This window comes from Puntigrus tetrazona, chromosome 12 (assembly GCF_018831695.1).
Source record: "Puntigrus tetrazona isolate hp1 chromosome 12, ASM1883169v1, whole genome shotgun sequence".
NCBI classification, from domain to species: Eukaryota; Metazoa; Chordata; class Actinopteri; order Cypriniformes; family Cyprinidae; genus Puntigrus; species Puntigrus tetrazona.
In genome coordinates this window covers 12,856,090-12,877,597 of record NC_056710.1, presented here as the reverse complement: position 1 = coordinate 12,877,597, position 21,508 = coordinate 12,856,090, and the positions used below count along the sequence as shown (strand labels likewise).

Genomic DNA, 21,508 nt, shown 5'->3' with positions numbered 1-21,508 from the left:
TCAGTTTGATTTGCCTGCAGAGTCTTCAGACCCACTACAATCAGGTTTTCTTTCAGCTGGATGGGTTACTATAAGATCCCAGCCAAAGCAATGGAACAAAACCACCAATAGCACCAAATAACACAACGTTATCATTCAGGGTGAATACATATGATGTTTAAAAGGTTTGTGTAGTGTTATTTTAATATTATGCTATTATAGCATATTAATTAAGTTAAATTTAAGTAGTTTACCTTTTAATAATTATGTGTGGTTTGGTCATTTATATTATTTGTATTTATAGTTGACCATTTTAGTATTTGCACTGCTTCAAGCCAAAGAAACACTAATTTATGCAACCAAAAAAAGTATTTTATTTGAGCTATATTTCAATTAACAAAAAAAATATTTAGTCACTTTTAGTTAATAGCAACACTGCCAAAATCAGGTTAATGGCATCAAATCTTTAGTCGCACAGAGTTTGTTTTGGATTTGCTGGCAACAAAATAGATCTATATAGTGTGCTTCGTTTTCTGTCTGTGAAACACTCTTATTATTGCGGGCATTCTGATTATAGACACAATTTCCACTCTTTTGTCCAGTATATTCCGTGGAGCCGTTCACAGAGAAAGACATTATTTCAATTAGGCCTTATTCTTCCATGACAGTGCGTTATTACAATATAATCTACTTTAGATATATATAAGTCAATATGCCAGCGGACCGGCAGGTTTTGTTCGACCACTGCCAGCTGGTCCAAGCATGAGACATATGAAGAACAAAACAGTGCTGTTAATTGCTACTGTTTGGAGACTTCATGACAGACATGTATTAGTCCTCAGAGACTCTTGGCTGTGCAGAACCCCGTCATGATGTTTACTTCCTTTAAAGACACTGAAACACCTCGCATGCTTAATCATCCTTTCAATAAATCGCTATCACACATAGGCACTCCCTGCACTATTGAACATCTGTCCCTACAACCCCTGATGCTGACACATCGCAGTTCAGTTGCTGTTCACAAGTTTTCAACCTGCCATTTTGCTTTGTGAGGAAAAACAACATATATTCTGGAAAGGGCTCAGCAGCAGGCAACGGATTATATCTGACTCAATAGCCCACAACAGCACAGAAATTCACTCCAACTCGGTAATAAACCCTAAAAAACATGGTTATCGCTTAAAATAACAGTGCCCAGGACAAAATCTACATGCCAATAATTAGGCTATTACAGAGAACGCTGGTGGGCGCCTACAGCCCCTGCTCAAGAATTTATTACAAGCTCATGCCACTGAATGTTGACAAGCATCCAACCCTTTTATCTGTCAACAAATGCCATTTCCTTCCTATTTTTTTTTTCAGTCACACAAATTTTTATTAAAAACAAGCAGAAAAAGACAAATATAAGCAGGTTTTTTTATGACTGCGGTAAAATTCAGTAAGAAACGGTTGCATATATTTTTGGATGGATTATGGATCTTTTTAGTTAGGATTTCACAAAAAGGTTCAATTTATTAACATCGGTGAATGCAACGGTAAACAAATTAACAATGAACAATCATTTATTAAAGTAGATTGATTTATACATGTGCGTACTTATACATTTTAACAAGTCGCACAAATGAATAATTGTTTATGTATTACGAACTAACATCCATTAACAACAAACAATTTTAATATTTATGACTAAATCTAGATTGCAGATGTTCACTGTTAGTTCATTATACCAGACACATCAAGCAACATGAACAAATTGAACCTTACTGTAAAACATTGCTAAATCTTTTTATAGAAAACCTTTCAGATTTACTAAAAAGTTAACCAGGCAGTTTTATTGTTCTTGTTTCTAGGGAGATTATATCTTTTCAGACTTCAGCAAAAGCCATCGGGTCTCCTGCAGTGTCATCATCTCGACTCTTGAGCCAGCTCAGTAACAGCAGCCGGTGTGGGAATCGAATTATGGCGCATTTCAAACAGTCTAACCAAGAGCGTAACAGACCCTGATCCGATGGGCCTGGAGTCACAGTCTAACAGAATCAGGTGCGAGGTAGACTCAATTGTCCTTGGATGCTCCCTTCAGGCTGGATTTGAGTTTCTTCTTCTCTTTCTGTCCCATTGCACGGTAGGTCTTCTTTCTCTCTTCTTTCAGCCTCTTCTGCCTTTCTGCATCCTGTTTCTCTTTCTGCTTCAGGAATTCTTTGTGCTTGGCGTGCTGTTCTGCTTTCGCCTTTTTGCTCTTGAATGCGTAGACGGAGCTCAGAGCATCGAGCAACGCTGCCACCTGGTGGAAAAGGCAGAGAGGTCATATTTGCAAGACATGAGCCCCCAAGGTTGAAGCTAGACAACATACAGGAGGCTGCTAAAAAGGTCACTTGGACCTGGACACTTTTTTAATCACTTTTTTTCAAGATATGATAGTGACTGAATTAACAGTTTAGTGCCAATGTCTTCAAGATGCTTCAAGAAACCTACCTGAAATATGCACAAGTGCATGAGGAAGTTAATTGAAAAATAAAAACTACTTTTGAAACCATCCTCATTTTAAAGCATTTTTACACAAGTAAAAAACATTTAACAGTACTATAGCTTTGCCAGTAGTTTTTTTTAAGCTTCTTGGAAACATTGCCACATTTCTTCTGGATTTATTCTGTCTCAGTTCGTTCTGTTTCTTCATATTATTCCAGACAGACTGGATGATGATGAGATCAGATCTCTGTGTGAAGCAATGCCTGTTGTCAGACTCCTTGTGCAAACAAAAATCTCACTGGATTATTACAAATAATGGTAAAATGAATGTTTAGGAAAAAACGAAAAGCTGTTACTTTCTACTGACACACTAGAGCAAAAGACAAAAATAAATGACGTAAAACTATTTTTAGCCGATGAAAACACTGGTGGCTTTGGACAGCACTGTAGATTAATACTTTGCGTTGTTATTTTTTTCTACAACTTTCTTGATTATTATGAGCATTGTTTTTTGGGGGGTGAACTATGTCTTTGCTGGTTAATAGACAATGATCCTCACAAAAAGAGTGATCCAATAGATTCAATAGAGAGTAAGAATTATAAATTAAAGAGTTACAGGCTCCTCATCTTGAGGTCCTCTGAGCATCTTGTCCATGTAATTACTGTTCTGTAACTGAATAAACCCTTTTAGTTGTAAGAATTAATACATCAACCTCTAAAGGACTGATTAAAAAAAAAATCTTTCTGATGATTATGATTAAAAACTCTTTATTGCTTTCTCTTGTCAATGCCTAGCACATCTTGGAACAAGGAGTAAGAGAAGAAATTGATTAAAAATGTAACCCCCTGTGTCATCTTTCAGACAGGAGGATTTCAAAAAGGATTGGTAAAGGAATTGGCTAGCAAGCCATCTTGGTATTTGCCAGGGACATGGATTAAAGAAATATGATATTTCGCAGCCAACACTCTGGAGGCTTCCTTGGTGGATTAACTTTAGACTAATAGTGGATATTAAAAATGTCTTTGTGTAATGACAGTAAAAAAAAAGCTTACTGGAGTTACAAAAGCATGACATATGTATAACTGAGAAAGACGAGTGTGACGGTGCGCACCTTTTTCTCATGGGGCTCTCGTACGACAGCCGGTCTCCGCAGGTCCCGTGGGGTTTTGCCTTTGGCCTGCATCTGTTTGAGTTTGTTCTTGAAGGGGAGGGCCTTTTGCAGCTCTTTGGGAACGTGGAGGGTGTTGAAGTGTCGAACTTGCCTTACAACCGGCTTAGAGATTCAAAGACATAGTGTACGATGAAGAGTACAACAGTGAATAATAATAATAATAAAAATAAGTCACTAGTGGCTTAGATTTTCTGTAAGAGGGCTTACCTTGTACAGTGAGTCCTGGTTGGGTTTGTTGCGTATACCCAGGTCGTGTTTAAGCTGTCCGAGGGTCCTCATGCCTGCCCATGTGTCCTTCTGTCCAACCGGCATTAGTAGAGATGTCACTGGATTATACAGCTGAGGAACCGAGACCGGATACCAGGAGCGCAGGAATACAATATCTACACACATTCATATAAAATTTAGGGCTGCAATATTTGGTGAATAAAAAAAGATTTGAATTGCAAATGGGATAAAGATCTTACATCTTAAACTGGAGGGGCAGCTAGTTAAAAGAACCAAAATCCGTACACAGTCATTTCTGGTACTTTTTTATTCCATTTTTGTTTTTTGTTTTTTTTGCCCAGAAAAACTTTACCCAGGCAAGTTTGTTTAATAAAGACACTGATTGTTAAAAAGTTAGGTGGTCAGTATTTTATTTTTTTTTAAATTAGCAATTACTGAGGAAGGATGCATTAAAAAAAAAATTATTAAAGGCTTTTGCATTGTGACAAAAAAATATTTTAATAAAAGCTGTTCTTTTAAACTTTCTATTTAATCAAATAATCCTGAAAAATACTTTTTAAGGTTTCCATAACAACATTATGGAGTTGTGGATGCTCAGAATTGCGTTTTTACCATCACAGGAATAAAATCAATTTTAAACGTATTAAAACAGAAAACTGCTATATTAAAATGTATTACACAATATAAAAAAAATAAGATTTTAAAGTGTATTTTTTTTAATGTAAGTACTTTAGGTTTTAAGAAATATAGCCTTGTTGATCAAAAAAATCAAAAAGTAAAACTTATAATGCTAATACTTTTGAACAAGCGTATACAGAAATGTATAATACACTCTTTAAGTATCATGCTAAACTATTGATAATAAAAGAAACTGTTATTATACAAAAATGTCTACCATTACCAGCAATACCTGTTACAATCATGTCATATCCTTGAAAGAAAATCATTATCATTGAAGATCATTATTGTGCTCCCCACTGCAATTTTCTATTTCTGTATTTGGATTTGTATGTGTAATTCTGCATATGTAATAATGTTTGAAATTATGCAAAACATATTTTGCTTGTGCTTGGATTAAGCTATGCAAAGCACAATACAGAAAGGAGAGCGATGCACCTTCACTTTGAAACGCATAGTACAAGCATACTCACATGTCACATTTTGATTCAATTGTAGTCTTTTGCAGTTTACGCACAAGGCCATAACCTGATTCCCATTTATTATTCAGATTAATTTTGCTGCCCTAATAAAAACAATCATCATCTAACAAAAGATGCAGTAGACCTAACAAGCCACGAATACGCAAACCGCCTCACTGCAGGATTTTCCACATGCCCGTCTCTCCAGAGAGGAGCATAATAATCAGTAATAATACCCCTCCATTTTAACAAGGTGGTTGTTTATGTACAACAGAGATTCTTGGGAGTCATTACATTTGCAGACTTTTCTGATAAATAAAGCAGATTCAACTGCCTAAGCGCAGCTCATTATATAAAAATTCAAATAAATAAATACTGCATCAACAAAAAATATTTATAAATAGAAAACCAAGTCTGACTCACCACTCATCAGTAGTCTGTCCTCAAACGTGGCTCTGAATGCGCCCGGCGGGGTGCGCAAGGCTTTCTTTATCTGCCCTTTAATGCCACTGACTGTGCGGACGGACGCTCCCTCAAACTTCGCAACCTCCAAGACGGTGTTAAACATTCCCTTAGAGTTGAAAAAAAAAAGAAGAGAAAGTTATAAGCAAAGATGAGAGGGTCCAATTATTCAGAGAGAGCATGAGGTGTACATTTCTATAGTTCCCTGGTGTGCTGTGCCGCTACGCTGTAGAGAAACTCCTGACTCTGCAGGACTCCCTACCTGGATAAAGCAGGTGTTCTTAAAGATTTTATAAGGGTATCCAATCAGTTTGAGCTTCTTCACAATTGTAACTGATTTGTCCAGGTCCAGAACCACTCCTGTGGCAGCGATGCGGAAATTGGCCTGAGGGGAAATAAGATAGGATGAGTCCAAGAAAAAAAGGGAAGCCTTTCATCTAGCTGTGGTTGTCGGACTGTGGACTCGGACTGAAGCTGTGACCCAAGCTGCTCCTGCGCTCTCATCATATGCTGGTGTCTTACCTTAATACCACCGACCGTCTGCACAGCCAGGAAGCCTGTACCCTGGGGTGTTATAGGCCCTGTACAAGAGCAGAAAGAAAAAGTGGGGTGTGCATTACATGACAAGAAGGAGAAGTGAATAACAGAGTAGTGCTTCACAACTAATAAATGGACAGTCAGCGAGATTGTACCAAACTGCTCTTAAAAAATACAGCATAGAGGTGCCCCAGACAAAAATAAAAAAAGCACTATCATGAAAAATATCATAAAGCTGGTAATTATCCTCATGGCCAATTATCTAAAAATAGACCCTATTAAAAATGGACCTTGTTTTTCTTTTCTTTTCTTTTTTAATTGAAAATGAATTTATAGCATGGTATTAAACCAAACATAAAAAACTATTATTATTATTATTATTATTGTTGTTATTATTATTATTATTATTAAAATGCTCACAAGTGTGCTCATAGTAAGTAATACTAAAATTCAAGCCAAGTTAGAATTAAACTGAAAATGTATGGAAGGTCACCCAAGATGTTTGTAAGTCTTGCATGTTTGTATGGCCATTAATCCACATATTAACAATATAAAAATTACATACAGTTTATAATTATTCTTAAAAAAATGATGTCATGGAGTTGTTATGGCTATGGACTTTCATTTGTTGTATTCATTCACCATGTTTCTGTTTTTTCTCTTCCATGCCTCGTTATCTTATTTATTGGTGCATTACTTTCCACCTGTGTCTGTCCACCTGTTTTATGTTCTCCCTGATTGTGTCACTTTTAAAATCCTTTTCTGGTTAGTTCTGTTTGTCTTGGATTAATGTTATTTTAATGGCATACGTGTGTTGAAGCCGTATATACTTGGGAATTAAAGGAATCTTTCTTCACTCCTTCATCAAAGTGCTACTTACTACTATCACGTGACAGGAGTTGCCCCTGGCAAATAAGATTTTTTTCACGATAAATGCACTAATAGTAAACATTTCTAGAAAATAATTGAACTGAAAAATAAATATATAAATAATATATATTATATATTATACATAGGCAACATTAAAATTCTATACTACACATAATTAAAAGAATACAGAGTTACAAAACAGACTTAAATGTATTAATTTAATATAAAAAAAAAAAAACTTTTCATTTTCAGTAATGTTTTTCTTTTTTTTTTTAAAGACATGTTTACTTAAATGCCCCATTTAAACTATGGCCTATAGCCTAAGCTCTGTCTATGAAACCAGGGCAGTATATATTAGTTTTAAATATTAACTTTAAATGCATTAAATGACTGCAAATGTAATCTGAATGCAAAAATAGTAAAAATGAACATGCAGAGTTAAATACTAGATTTGTCTCTCACCCCAGATGGTGGTTCCACAGTGCATGTGTTCAGGTGTGTATTTAAGCAGGCGGTGACGTCCGTTGTGGTCCTCGATGTAGTAGAGGGGAATGGTCTGAAAGCGCCTCCAGCCCAAAGACAGGATGAGAGGGTCACGGGTTTTCAAGATACGCTTGTGCCAGCGGTGTTTCTTCAGACGCATCTGGGTGGAGGAGATAAAGAAAGGACCTGAATGTTTTTACCCAGTCCAGCCTTGTAATGACATTTAAGCCTGGAGTTAAAGCAAGTGCCCTTCACTTTATTCAGAAGGTTATCAACTACATAAGAAGTAAAATATGCGATTAAGATGTTTTAAATTATGCACATACGAGAAAGTCAAATAAATCCCCTTCAGACTTACCTGCAAGTAGCCAACATTTCCCTCACTGGGGCCCAATCCGCCAAGAATAATGGGATAGTGAGGGTCGAAGTTGGTGACAAACTCACAAGGTAAAGTGGGGATCTCCACACGAACATACATGCCTGGCCTGAAGCCCTCGTACTGAACACGCACTTCATCATCCATGTCTTCAAACTCTTGCCTGTTCAACTACACAGAAACAAATAAATATAAATGAAATTATTTGAATAATAAATAACAAATATAAATAAAATAGTAAATAGTAAAATTAAAAAAAGGTTACTTAAAGGGAGAATTTGGATAAAAATTGTAATTTTGTTATTATATTTTACCCTCATGTCATTCCAAACCTGTATAGCTTTCTTTGTTCTGTGAAATAAGTAAAAGATATTTTGAAAATCATTCCAGCTGATTTTGACCATACAATGGGGTAAAAACGAAAAAAAAAAACATTGTATGAACATTGTATGTCATTGTATGAACAAAACACTGGGACATTTAGCAAAATATATATATTTTTTGTATTCTACAGAAGTAAAGAAAAGTATATAGGTTTGTAGCATTGCTTAAATCAAAGAAGACAAAATAAAATAAGTCTCCTCTGTAAGGAGGCCGATCGTGTCTCAACTTTGACCTCTGACCTCAGCCTGTTTCTGCATCTCCTCCTTCAGGTCATCAAAGTATGTGGCGTCGCCATCATCATATTGTGCATCGAATCTCTCCTTCAGCCGCTTCTTCTTCTCCAAACGCTTGTTCTTTTGAATTTCATCATCGTTAAGTTTCACTTCGGGAGCCTCCTCCTCTTCTTCATCATCATCATCATCATCACCATCATTTATTTCCTCCTCATTCCCTCCCTGTGTTTAAATAACAAATAAGCAACCAATAAAAAGCACCATAAGAATTTTTCCACAGATAATGATTTAAAACCTAGTTTATTTTTTATACCTCAGCTTTGTCTTTATTGAGAGTCTTTGCTTTGTGAACTTCGCCTGTTTCCAAATCTTCAAAATCTCCATAGAGTTCATCTAGTAAAACAAAAGGAAATACATTATAAAGTACAGATGTCTAGAGCTGTTAGTAAACCAATTTTTTATGACAGAAAAAAAATTCAGTCTGTGACTAACAGATCGTTAATAGCTAGTCTATGGTAATACTGTACATTCAATTGCTCGCCTATCATTCATCAACCTCAAATATGGCTTGTCATCTGAAATATGTAAGTACTGGCAACTTTACATGGCGGCTCAATCTAATGTTAACCCAGAGAAATGTGTGTTGTTCAAGTGTCTGTGTGGAGCGTGAAGAGTAGCTCACTTCAAGACAGATGGAAGCTCTGGAGCGATCACTTTCTTTTAAAATACTGCTCTTTTTTGGTCATACAGATAAGCATAATGCACCCTTGTAATCTGTAAACACTGTTTATTTGTGTGCACTCACAATAAAAAAAAAAATTTGAAAAAAAATGAAAGCAAACAGGATGTGCTTCCTGCCATCTCAGTCTGAGTGCAAAACACCGTGTAGCCTATATCTTTGCTTTGCAGACATTAAACATATAACCTCTAGAGAGTGAAATGTCTACTTTCAAATAAACCAATTCAATTGGAAAACAAATATTCTCAGATTGTGTAATGCATATGAAGCATGCATACAGGCGCATCACTACTGAAGAGGTGAGTCAGTGTTACACACTTCAAAGAAAACATTGTTATCAAAATATTAAAATGCAGCTCCCTTACTCCCTTTTCCCCGACACATTCATAATCATTACTTTTGCCAGTATGTTGTGGCAAATTTTGTGTGTGTGCTTGAGCACTTATTAGGTTATAGGCAATTAAAGGACCATTATAATGATTTCAATGATTTATTAATAAAATGTGTGATTAGTCAACTCTAATGCTTAAAATGAATGACTACTAGTAAACCAAAAATCCTTATTCAAGGACAGTAGGTTTGGGAACTGTCTGAATTGTATTGGTACTACCATGTACTGATTCACATTAAGAACGCATCTGATCGTGTATGTTACACAGAGACAGAGAGATCCTGTGACTTTAAAACACAACACACAGGTCAAACCAAAATGTTCCAGAATTCAGAATTTTTGGGATGAATAAAAGAAGGTCTGTCACTTAATTTAAATCGAGATAATAAACTATTACGTGCAAATATTAAAACGCGAAAAACAGTTTGAATATGAATCCTGAAAGTTCTGAAAAAACTAGTGTCGTATCATATATACTGTAATACGGACAGAAACTTCACAGCTACCTGTCAAAAAAGTATGGTTTAACATATAAAAGAAATATATTACTCTTTTATTGCTTTTGTACAGTATAATGCATGTCTTTACATATTCCATTTACTATCGGATTTAAATAAAACAATTAAATGACACAAATAATTTATATGGCCACATTAACCGTTTAATACTAGAAAAAAAAGACAATTATTATTAAAACTTTTCAAAGGAATATTCACAATTATTCTACATGTATTAATTTAAAACCTCTGTTTGTTAAAAATAAAAATGTTTCTTTTCATTTGATTAAAAATAAATAAATGTTTCATGTCTTCATTTGATTATCAGAAAAAAAGAAAAAAAAAGAAAAAGAAAAAAATGTAGGGCTATACTTCATTTACTTCAGTAAAAAACAAAACAAAAAAAAACTGTTATTACACAGAGTAAAGTACTGTTAGGTGCCGGTACTGTCCTGTTTAAAATGTGAATGGTACCAATCCTAGAGGACAGCCCTACAGATGTCATAGTTCCACAGTTTCAGTGGTTATTATGCAGCCAGTGAAATTTCAAGTGTCTTGATACCAAGTCTGAATGTAGTTTTCTTACCATCTTCCTTAAGCAGTGTTGCAGCATCTTTATCCTCCTCCCATTTTCCAGTCACAAAACAGTCCCTGATAGAGGCTAACATCTGAAAATACACATTTTTTAAGAAAATGCAAAGGACATGGGCAACAAATGGCATATTTACATACATTATGCAAATATATTTACATGTATACACCAGTGTGATTTTATACTGAATCTCACCTCCTCCTGATCCCAGTCATGGCTGCTGTCTGGGTGAAAGCGAGAACAGTCTATCGCATCTGCTCGTACTTTCTTACTCTTCTCTGGTCGACTGACTTTAAATAAACCGCCCAACTCTTCTTCATCTTTAGAATCCTCTTCTTTCTCCTCCGCCACTGACAAAAATACATCCAGAAATTTTCATTATAGCCCAGAGATTCATGTGCTTCATATAAATGAATGCCGATACTTTTCCAATTAATTAATTTAATATGTCAGTGTATGTGTGTGTGTGTCTCTCTCTCTCTCTCTCTCTCTCTCTCTCTCTCTCTCTCTCTCTCTCTCTCTCTCTCTCTATATATATATATATATATATATATATATATATATATATATATATATATATATATATATATATATATACACACACACACACACACACTTCTCTGTGTAAAAAATGAAAAAGCAACAAATAAAAAATTTAGTTATGGCTAAAAATATGGCTTCAGACTCAGAAAACACTCAATATACAGCAGACAAGTCATGCGGAGGCCATGCAGTTTTATAGTGTATTTAACCCCTTTTTGCAGCTTAACAGACATCACTATGAGTATTCATTACATGGATAGGGCTGTCCAAAGAGTCTACGACTTTTATTTCTACGATATGAGGGTAAGTACATAATTTCAAGATTTTAATTTTGTAGTGAACAACAAATTCAGAAACTCACCTGTGCCGTACACTAATTTGCGCAGGTTTGGCGCAGCAAGCTGATGTCTTAAATATGCCTCTGATGCTTTTTGGGCTAAATCCTCCTTCCACCGTAGTGCTCCTTTAACATAAAGATCCACAAAAAAATGAAAGATATTCAACATATTCACAAGGGGCTTCCAAAGCAATAAAAATCACAAATAATAATAAAACAGCTCAAAGCAGGGCATGGGGAAAATCAGTATAAATAAACATAGCTTAGGGGATAATTTGAGAAAAGGATACACAAATAATGATTTCCTTTATAATTGGATTTAATTGGATTAAATTAAATACAAAACAACATTTCAAAACAAACAAAATCTGATACCGTTGGAAGCATTTGGGAAAATGTAACTGTTTACACAGTTACATTTACATTTTTAATATGAATATTTTTCAAAGAGAAAGTACCTGCAGTTTCATAACCCATCTCTGCATCCTCTATGCCTAGCTTTTCTTCCTCTGAATGCTTCGAGGACATCTTTGATTTTACAACCCCATTTCCTTCTTCATCCATATCAAAATCATCTTCTTCATCCTCGTCATCTTCCTCTGAGCAGAGACCAGAGTCTGGCCCCAAGCTTCTTTTTGCAGGTTCCCCTTCCTCAGTTTCCTCATCAACCTCCTCCTCCTCCTCCTCCTCCTCCTCCTCACTTTCACCTTCACATTCCTCTCCTTCACCCTTTTCCAGCTCATCATCACTATCAGCAAATGCAGGCATTTCCATGGATTTCTCAAACTTCTGTTTCTTCACAGGAGGTGCTGCTGTCTCAACTGCTTTCTTATCTTCCCTTTTTAATGTTGTTATCTCCTCTCCATCCTCATCTTCATCCTGTTCCTCTTCATCCTCATCTTCATCACTTTCTTCTTCCTCATCATCATCATCATCATCATCATCATCATCTTCGTCTTCATCAGCAAAAACAGCTCTCCTCCTCTCTCTCTGGGCTTTCTCATCCCATTCTCGGACTTCCAGAGGGTTCTGTTTTCTGACGATTAATTCAGAGAACATCATAAGTAAAAAAGCTTTCTCACTATTATCTAATTCCTTATTAGCATGCCTATTATTAACATACTTGCAATTTATTAGTACTTATAATAAAGCACATATTACACACGACCATATTCAACATCCCTAATCCTACCCAATACCTAAAATTAACAGCTAACTATTAATAAGCAAACAAATTAGGAGTTTATTGAGGCAAATGTTGTAGTTAATGGTTTGTTAAAAGCAAGAACTGTCTAGAAAAAAAGCTAAATCTGTTTTCATCATTAATCTTTGCTGTCACTTCTGGATTTCATTCTTGAATCCAGAGATATCATTGTCTAGATCAGCTCAGTTTAGCAAAACTTACTCATTTTCCTGCACCTCCTCTGGTGCCAGTGCAGCAGTTCCTGTGAATAGTGAGACTTTGCTGGCAGCCATTTTTTCATCCAGAGTGGCTTGCGTGCCAATAAGAGACTGAACGAGTTCAGTGGTGGGCCGCACCTCCTCCTGGGACAGACATTTCTCACACCATTAAAACACTTAATATCCATCCGATCACAAATTGTCTTTAAACCTCAAGGTCATATTCACTGATGGAACAAAATTGAGTGTAAAAAGTGTTATTACTTGGTGAAATAAGCTGTGACTGCCCAGTAAACTGCAGACATTATTGCATCTGGTATTAAATCTACTGTAGGTAATGCTGTCATGGGGGGGACGTGCAGAGACTGAAATCTGACCTGCTGCTGGCTGGCATGTCCACTGGGCATATCAATGTAGACGGCGTCCTTATCATACACCAATCCCCCTACACCGGCCATGGGGGCGTACAATAACCTTTCCTTAACATTCAACGCTCTCTTCTTAATGGTCTCCGGCAGAGGGCAGGGGTCCGGGAGGAAGCTAACATCCGACACTGAGAAGTCGCCCACACCTATAAAGGTAATTACATCACAATTATCAGTAGTTCTAGACCATAAAAGTCATTTGCAGTTAGTACGGCAAAAAAAAAAACAATATTTTTTTGTATTTAGATAATATTTAAAGAATTTTCTACTTTACTGTACATTATTATTTAAAACAAATGGTAACATTTAGCAGCTATTACTGCTACATATACAGCTATACTCCAGTCTTCAGTGTCACGTGATTCTTCAGAAATCATTTTAATATGCTGATTTGGTTGTCATGAAACGTTTTTTGTTATCATCAGTGTTCAATCAAAGATTTTGGAGAAACACCAAATATATTTTATGAAATACCAACATGGACAGGCTATGTAACAAGCCCTAATCTTTAAAAATCTTGAAAAAACTACTGCTGTCAAACAATTAATCACAATTAATCACATCCAAAACAAAAGTTTTGCTTTTTTTTGCTATATTCATTATGTATTTATAAATATATGAAACAAATATATATTCATATTTATATTCATATATTTTATATTATAAATAGATATATTTAAAGTGTAAAGATTTTTTTCTTAAATATATACATATGTTTGTATTAACATATACATAATAAATATGCACAGTATACACACATTATGTAAACAAAAACTTTTTTGGGTGCAATTAATCACAATTAAGTCATCTGACAGCGCTAGAAGAAACAAAGCAATGTAAAAACAAAAATAAAACTGATTACATTACATTATGTTCTCTTGGAGCTATTACTTTTTGCACTCATTAAAGTATGTTTAGTACAGCAAATTATTAGCAGATAAGATAAGATATTTAAAAATTGTTTGGTAAAACTGAAAATATTGGATTGTACAAAGTAAAATCTTGATCCTGAAACAAAACCTGCCTGCAAAAAAATCCTCAATATCTACGAAGAATCTGGCAAACATAAATTATAATTTACCAGGAATGTGGACCTGGGATTTATTTTTCAAGAATGTCCCACGTAGGTAGCCATACAGAGAGACAGTTCTGTCACATTTGGGATTTAACCTAATAGCCTCAGGATCAGTAAGATCTTCCATACTGTGCAGGAAAAAGAAATAAAAACAATCAAATAATTGCTGGTTATAAAAGGCAAAAAATGCTTTAAAAATAAATAAATAAATAAATAATAATAATAAAAAAAAAAAAAAAACTTTAATTCACTCACCGGTCAGCCACCACATATGGGTGAGAGGTCCGCCAAACAAGAGGTCTGAATTTCATGACTGAGATGAACCGCCCAAGATTCTTAACTTCCTGTATCTGGTATTCTCCATACACCATTCCAGACAGGTAGAAGAGCTTGGCACCCTGTAAGACTTCTATGTTCAAACACTGGACAGTCCTCTTTCAATACATGTCAATTACATATCAGGTTGTTGACATACCTGGTAAACTTCAGTCCAGAAGCGGTGTTTGAGGCGTTTCTTTGTTTTTGAGAGCGTTTTGTTGTTCTTAAAAGTGTCCAGATGTGTGAGGACCCCCATGACTCGAGGGAAGCCATGAACTTGGCAAATGTTTAAGAACTCAAAGGTCTCCATTTCAAAGCCAAAACTTGCATCTATCAGCATCAGAACCTAATAAAGTCAAAATATCAATACTGCTTTACTGGAAAACACAACATTAATACATAAGTAATAACAGTCTAATAAACCTTGTAAAACACCTTTTAGTTACTAGTTATCCCAATAAGTACTGTCTCTACATGTACACCAGCGTTAAAAGATTTGGGGGTGGGTTTTTTTAATTTTTTTATAAATTACTACTTTTGCTCAGAAAAGATGCAATACATTTTTTTTTATTACAAAATATTTTTACTTTAAATAAATGTCTGTGAGCTTTCTAAAAATGTATCATGGTTCCTACAAAAATATAATAAGGAATAATAAACACAGGAATACGTTTTATTTTATATACATTATTACATATATAATATTAAAATAGCAAACAATAATTTTTAAATATAATACAATATGTAATAATATAATGTGTTTTTACTACATCGAATAAATGCAACGTTGGCATCATTAGAAATTTCCTAATAATTAAAACCAATTGCTAAATTGTGATTGGTGGTGTAGGTATAGGCACCATCTACATTTTTCATATTAGGCTCCAACCAGTACATTATAATCAATGGACTGATGGATGAGTTTAATCCTGGTTAGTTTTGCAGATAATGCAGGCCTGCACTCACCAAATCAGCAATCTTTGCTAAATCAATCATGCTGTTGATGTCATTGTTGCACTCAATCAAGGTCAGGCGACGTTTCTTTCCTACAAACATTAACAAAAAAAAAGTCACGTCACAGCTTACTGATTCTATATACATCAATATATCAGTTTTAATCTTACAATAAATGAAACATTTTTTATATGTGACACCCAAATAATAATAGGTGAAAATGACTCATGAATCTTGCCTTATGTATTATAAAACTAACCAGAAACTATGGTCACAGGTCCACAGATGTCAGAAAGCTTCTGTCGTGTATAGTTTTTGATCAGGCATCGAATGAGGGTGCTTTTGCCCACTTTTGGAGGTCCCATCACCACTACAACAACAGGTGGGGGCTCCAGAGGGGTCCGGTCTACCAGAGGAATGTGATGTTTCTTTGTTTTAATATCCTGAGTCCTACAGAACAATATTAAAATAAATTAAAAAGCAATGAAAGGACACCTAATTCTCCTCATAGAAGTTCAAAGTGAAAATGCATGACAGATAAACACATGACTTCTTGTATTAAATCAAGAAATAAGAAAAACAAAGTATACCCTGAAGGGTAATGTTATAGGAACACTCCACATTTTTTAACTACCCCAGAGTTAAAAATTTGAGTTCTACTGTTTTCGAATCAGCCGATCTCCGGGACTGACACTTTTAGCATAGATCATTGAAACTATTAGACCAGAAGCATCTCATTTTAAAAAAAAGTTTCGATATTTTTCCTATTTAAAGTTTGACTTTTGTAGTTACATTATGTACTCAGCCGGACGTCATATCAGCCAAGAAAACTACAACTTTTCCATTTCCATCTGGCTTAGTACATGACTTACCTACAGAAAAGTCAAGTTTTAATAGTAAAAATATCATTTTTAAACAAGACGCTTCTGGTCTAATCAGATTCAATGATCTATGCTAAAAGTGCTATCGCCTGACCCGTATTTCAGCTAAAGTTCAGTAAAACTGAACTTTTTTTTACTCTGGGGGAGTTAGAGAATGAGCTTTTTTTTCTCCAAAGTGGAGTGTTCCTTTAAATGAAGTTTTCACTTCATTTCACTGACCTATGGAAGGATTTTGCCATGCGCACAGCTGACTGGACACTAAACGCTCGTGGGTTCCTCTTGCGTTCATCCTGATTTTGTTCAGTGCCCTGCTCCTTCTTTCTGTTCTTCTTCTGTGCCTTGGGTCCACTGTGCTTGTGCTGGTGCCGCTTCTGTTCTTTCTTCTCCATCTTTGCTTTTCTGGGTCCAGAGAATAAGATGGATTATGAACAACCTTTGACTGAATGATGTAGGTGTCTCACATTCAGTTATTGAACAAACTCAACCCTGCTTAACTTTAGATGATAAAAATCAGGCAACAAAGTCACGCAAAGTGAAAGCTACTGTTTTTACATTGTAGTCAAAAGTCTGAAAAAATAGAAACTGAACACTGAGGATCAGAATGACATAACGTCTTAAGTGAATATTAAACTAACTAAACCGAATAAACCACAGGTTTGTATCGTGTATCTACAATTGAACTCACTTGTAACCTTTGAATATCTATCAATTATAAGCAAACATGCATGAATAACGAATTAAATACTGACGGCGTAAAACTGTTAACCTGGTTATTTAATATAAAATCATGGGTTCTGCGTCGGAATAATTCACGAAAAATAGAGGCTCACCTTTTGTGGTTACAGTTTATTCAAAGCCGATGCACATATGATCTCAGAAATCAAGACGTTATTTCATGTTATCATTTCACTGGTGCACAACGTGACACTATCCACTGTTTACACGTGTGCTGCACTTCCGGTTAAGGGCGGAAGTGGTTACGTTCGACAAAGTCTGTCCTGTCAAACAGTACCCTAGAATGAACGATCCGTCTCACACGTTCCGCATACATGACACTAAAATCTGTTTTCAGCCATGGATTATGATACCTAGATAGATATTTTATTGTGCTAGTGAAACCGAATGGTAGAGCAAGTCGTCTAACAACAGAAAACTAATCACAAACTCGCGTTTGATTATGCACGCGTTCTTTGAAGTAAAATGGCAACGTTGAATAGTGGCGGGAAATGCTTTAAATGGAGTAGAGTTTTGACTTTGAATTTCATTTTTTGGTGAAGAGAGTAAAGCTCTAAAAGTAAGAACTAACCAACTATAAACTGTTAAGGGTATAGTAATCAGCCTGTATGTTGCCAGTGTAATATGTCTGTGCATGTTAGGCAACTGTTAATGTTAATCAACTCTATAGAGTTGACTTTTAATTCTCAATGCCATTCTTATTTAATGGAATATCTGAAAGTAATTCATATATAATTTAAATTAAATGTTTAAGCAATTTAGAGGACACAAAATCACACATTTTAACACTTTATTTCAAATAAATATGCATTATTTTACAAAGTGACAGCATAGGTTGTGAGCATAATTTAATGTAGAAATAAATATCACAACTGCACTGTAATACCTTAAAAGAGCATGAAGAATAAATAAGTTCTAAATAACATTCTGGTGCAACCATATTCTACTGTTTCCAATCTACTCATTTGTAGAAAATATAAATAAATAAAGTCCATTATATAAATAAAAAGTCTGATGTGGATATCTGATATTGCTCTGTAACCGGCACTTGCACAATACCATGCTTCCTATATAATACAGTCTAAAAGAAAGAACCCTACCCTCCAGTTAAAACCCAGTGTTAAAACATTGTTTATGGATTTTTGCAAGATTACTGTAGATCCATCTGGCCATTGAAGTTCCACCAGGTTGGCTCCATTTCCCCAAGGACATCTTCCAGATACTGGGAAGACAGATCTGGAAGTGGGGCCACAGGCTCCTCATCAGCGAGCCTGTCCCATGGGCTTCCACAGTCCGTGTATGGCACAGAAGGAGAGCAGTTTTCCAGTCCCATGTCCCAAAATGCAGAGTCTGAAGAGGCAGGAGAGGTGGAAAGTGACTCCAGGCCACTAACACACCCAACTTTGGCACTTCCATGAGGATAAGGAGGTGGTGGGTAGAGGAAGAAATGGCTCTCATCCTTGTAGGAATTTCCAAAATTCTGCGCTGGTAGATTCCATGCAGACTCAGGAGAGGACTGTGTGCTTCCTCCAGAGCTCCAGCTGTCTGCCCCAGATTGCAGATCAGAGGGAAGTGAGGGAGAACAAGAGCTGGTTCCCATCAGCCTGTTTTTCCGTGGCTTAATGGCAGGTGTGCTGTAGTCAGTTGGAGGAAAGGTAAAGTGCTGTGGAGATGTTTGAGCCATCTGAATGTTAAAGGATGACTCCTGAATGCCTCTCTGCTGACCATTGACCCCAACACTAGCCATGTGAGGGGGTAGAAAAGGACTGGGCAGAGGAGAGGTACTGTCCAGCTGCGGTGAGGTCCGAGTGGCTCTGTTCTTTAGGGTTCTGGCCCTCTTGTTCTGGAACCACACCTGGAAAAACAAAACATAGTTATGTTAGCATGTTAATGGATTAACACTTTTTTTTTATTTATGAAAACAGTTTGTTTTCTATATTGACATACCTGAATACGTGACTCTGGAAGGCCTGTGGCTTGAGATAGACTTTCCCTGACACTAATACCAGGGTAGGGATCCACACTGAAAGCCATTTTCAGAAGTTCCAAGTGCTCTTTGGTGAAACAGGTTCTTTTCCTTCGGCCTGCAATCTTACTGGCCTGTGAGTTTCCATCTTGAGCTGTAAGAGTAAAAAGATTTTAGTCATTATTAATGCACAATATATACATTCTCCAGTTCTTTAATATGTTGAAAAATCTAAATATGTATTATACTATTTTACAAGTAAATTTTAATTAATACATTTTAAAAATGGGTTCTTACCAGTGCAGTCAGTCCACATGTCTTTCAAGGATTTTTGATTATGACTTGTAGAATGTAATCCTGTAGGACTGAGTAGATCAAGCTGAATATTTTGTTACTGCTCCTTGTGCTACTGACCAACAACTGAAGGTTGCCACTATTTATACCTGCCCACCTATAGGCCTAGAAAGGGGCTGTCCTAACACTTGTACACTTTAAATGTTAAGTGGTCTCTGTGATCTCTAATGAGCAACTCACACCTTCATACCTGCCACACCTTAATTTACACTTCATTCATCCATCATCTTTTGTTGTTCATCACAAACACTTGATCAGTTTGCAAACATGTCAAGACAATTTGTAAGATTGCTAATAGAAATATTGCTTATGATATAAGTAGCTTATTACTACTTATACTTTTGAAAAATAAATATATTTGCAGGCATGTGACCATATATTTAGGATATTGCATTACTTTACATGTCTTTATTTAATCACTTGATTATTAGATTGTTAATTTGTTTGTAAATACATTATATATATATATATATATATATATATATATATATATATATATATATATATATATGTGTGTGTGTGTGTGTGTGTGTAATAAAATATGTAAGCAATAGCAAATATTTTGGTTTCTCAAATTATATTATTATTTGTATAATGTATTATTAATAATAACATCATTGTTACAGGATACACATATATAGAAAAGTAATATATGAGTAATTTCCTATAATTTGTGTATATTGGCATGTATAAACACACACTGTCACACACTGTGATGTTTTAATAAAAACATTTTAAAACTGTATTTAATAATTCAAAGGAGGAAAGTAACAATACTTAATATTAGTATAGATATTTATGGCCATTCCACACTGTCTCATTATGTAAAGCAAGCAGTTTGTGTGGTTTGATCCTGTATAGGACTTATATATAAATGTATGTGTATATATTTTATGTATATTTTAAATTTACAAATATTTTTTTTTTCATATCATACAAAACATTTTAAGATTTTAATTTGCATTTGAATCTCAACACTGTGTTGTCAAAATGTTGATAAACAAAGGAAAAGATTACTTTTGTCATAGGTGTGAAGAGGTTTGATGAATGTGTTTACACTTCTTTGATTGATGTGCCCTAATCATTTTACAATTACTCCTACAGAACCTTCTCATACCCTTTCACAACTGTAAATACTACTTTATTAATATGAATAGGCCTTAGTCACGGCTGCATAGGTCTACATGATTTTTTTCCCTGACAATCATAATAATCTGATTAATTCTACACCTATTTTTAACAAGTTACTTCGAATAAAAGCACTTTTAAAAAGGACTGGAATGCTCTTATTTAAACAATGGACACAACATCTGCATTTCTGATCTGACACGCCAATATTTATTCCATAAAAGCATATTTAATATCTTCATTCATCTCTAATAGCATAACATAGAGAGGTTTATCTTCAGTGTTAGTTTTTTTTTTTACATTTTTCACACCATAGGACACACTGATATGTGATACTACTACACTGACTGTTACAACTAAACACAAAACGTGTTTGTGACAAATGATTATTATAAACAAAGCATTATAAAATTTCTCACATTTTTAATATGTATGTCATTTTTGTTAGGTTTTCACCTTATTGCCTGGTGAATGTTTGAACATCTTTCCTTATCCTTTCCTTTTCCTCTTTCCTTCTGAATTTTAGCATACAATGGCAAACAATAGTAATATCTCAATTGTGAATTTTGAAGTAAGTGGGCTGTATGATCTCTAATGGGCAACTCACACCTTCATACATGCCACACCTTAATTTACACTTAATTCATTCATCCTATTTTGTTTGTCATAACAAATGCTTGATCAATTTGCAAGCCTGTCAATACACTTTGTAACATTAAAAAAAAAAAAAAAAAAAAAAAAAAAAATATATATATATATATATATATATATATATATATATATATATATATATATATATATATATATATATATATATATATATATATATGAGGTATGTTAATA

General features: G+C 35.0%; 2 protein-coding genes across 2 annotated transcripts; both read right to left on the bottom strand.

Annotated features, from left to right (window-relative positions):
* Nucleotides 1–329: 329 nt before the first annotated feature.
* Nucleotides 330–17,464, bottom strand: bms1 (BMS1 ribosome biogenesis factor). The gene is made up of 23 exons (XM_043253995.1): nt 17,313–17,464; nt 16,702–16,881; nt 15,861–16,051; nt 15,614–15,693; nt 14,805–14,993; nt 14,585–14,727; nt 14,336–14,457; nt 13,207–13,400; nt 12,834–12,973; nt 11,887–12,464; nt 11,453–11,554; nt 10,744–10,898; nt 10,543–10,624; nt 8,643–8,722; nt 8,336–8,551; nt 7,695–7,883; nt 7,316–7,496; nt 5,969–6,027; nt 5,709–5,831; nt 5,408–5,555; nt 3,825–4,000; nt 3,558–3,719; nt 330–2,260 (listed from the first exon to the last, which is right to left on the bottom strand). Exons 2-23 carry the CDS (start codon nt 16,869–16,871, stop codon nt 2,033–2,035), a joined length of 3,708 nt encoding a protein of 1,235 aa, XP_043109930.1. The 5' UTR covers nt 16,872–16,881; nt 17,313–17,464; the 3' UTR covers nt 330–2,032.
* Nucleotides 17,465–18,069: 605 nt separating this feature from the next.
* mxtx2 (mix-type homeobox gene 2) lies at nt 18,070–19,350 on the bottom strand (the record flags this gene model as incomplete). The annotated part of the gene is made up of 2 exons (XM_043254358.1): nt 18,070–19,072; nt 19,165–19,350. Coding segments are annotated over 2 exons (891 nt in total), but the record flags the coding sequence as incomplete, so codon positions are not given.
* Between the last annotated feature and the right edge of the window lie 2,158 nt (nt 19,351–21,508).

Bases quoted from the DNA above. Each gene is read 5' to 3' on its own strand.
- bms1 (XM_043253995.1), bottom strand. From the start codon at position 16,871: ATGGAGAAGAAAGAACAGAAGCGGCACCAGCACAAGCACAGTGGACCC. The intron at 13,401-14,335 runs GTAAATTATAAT...TTACCTTTATAG, and splicing joins ATCCCAGGTCCACATTCCTG to GTGTGGGCGACTTCTCAGTG. The intron at 10,625-10,743 runs GTGAGATTCAGT...GTGTATTTTCAG, and splicing joins ATGACTGGGATCAGGAGGAG to ATGTTAGCCTCTATCAGGGA.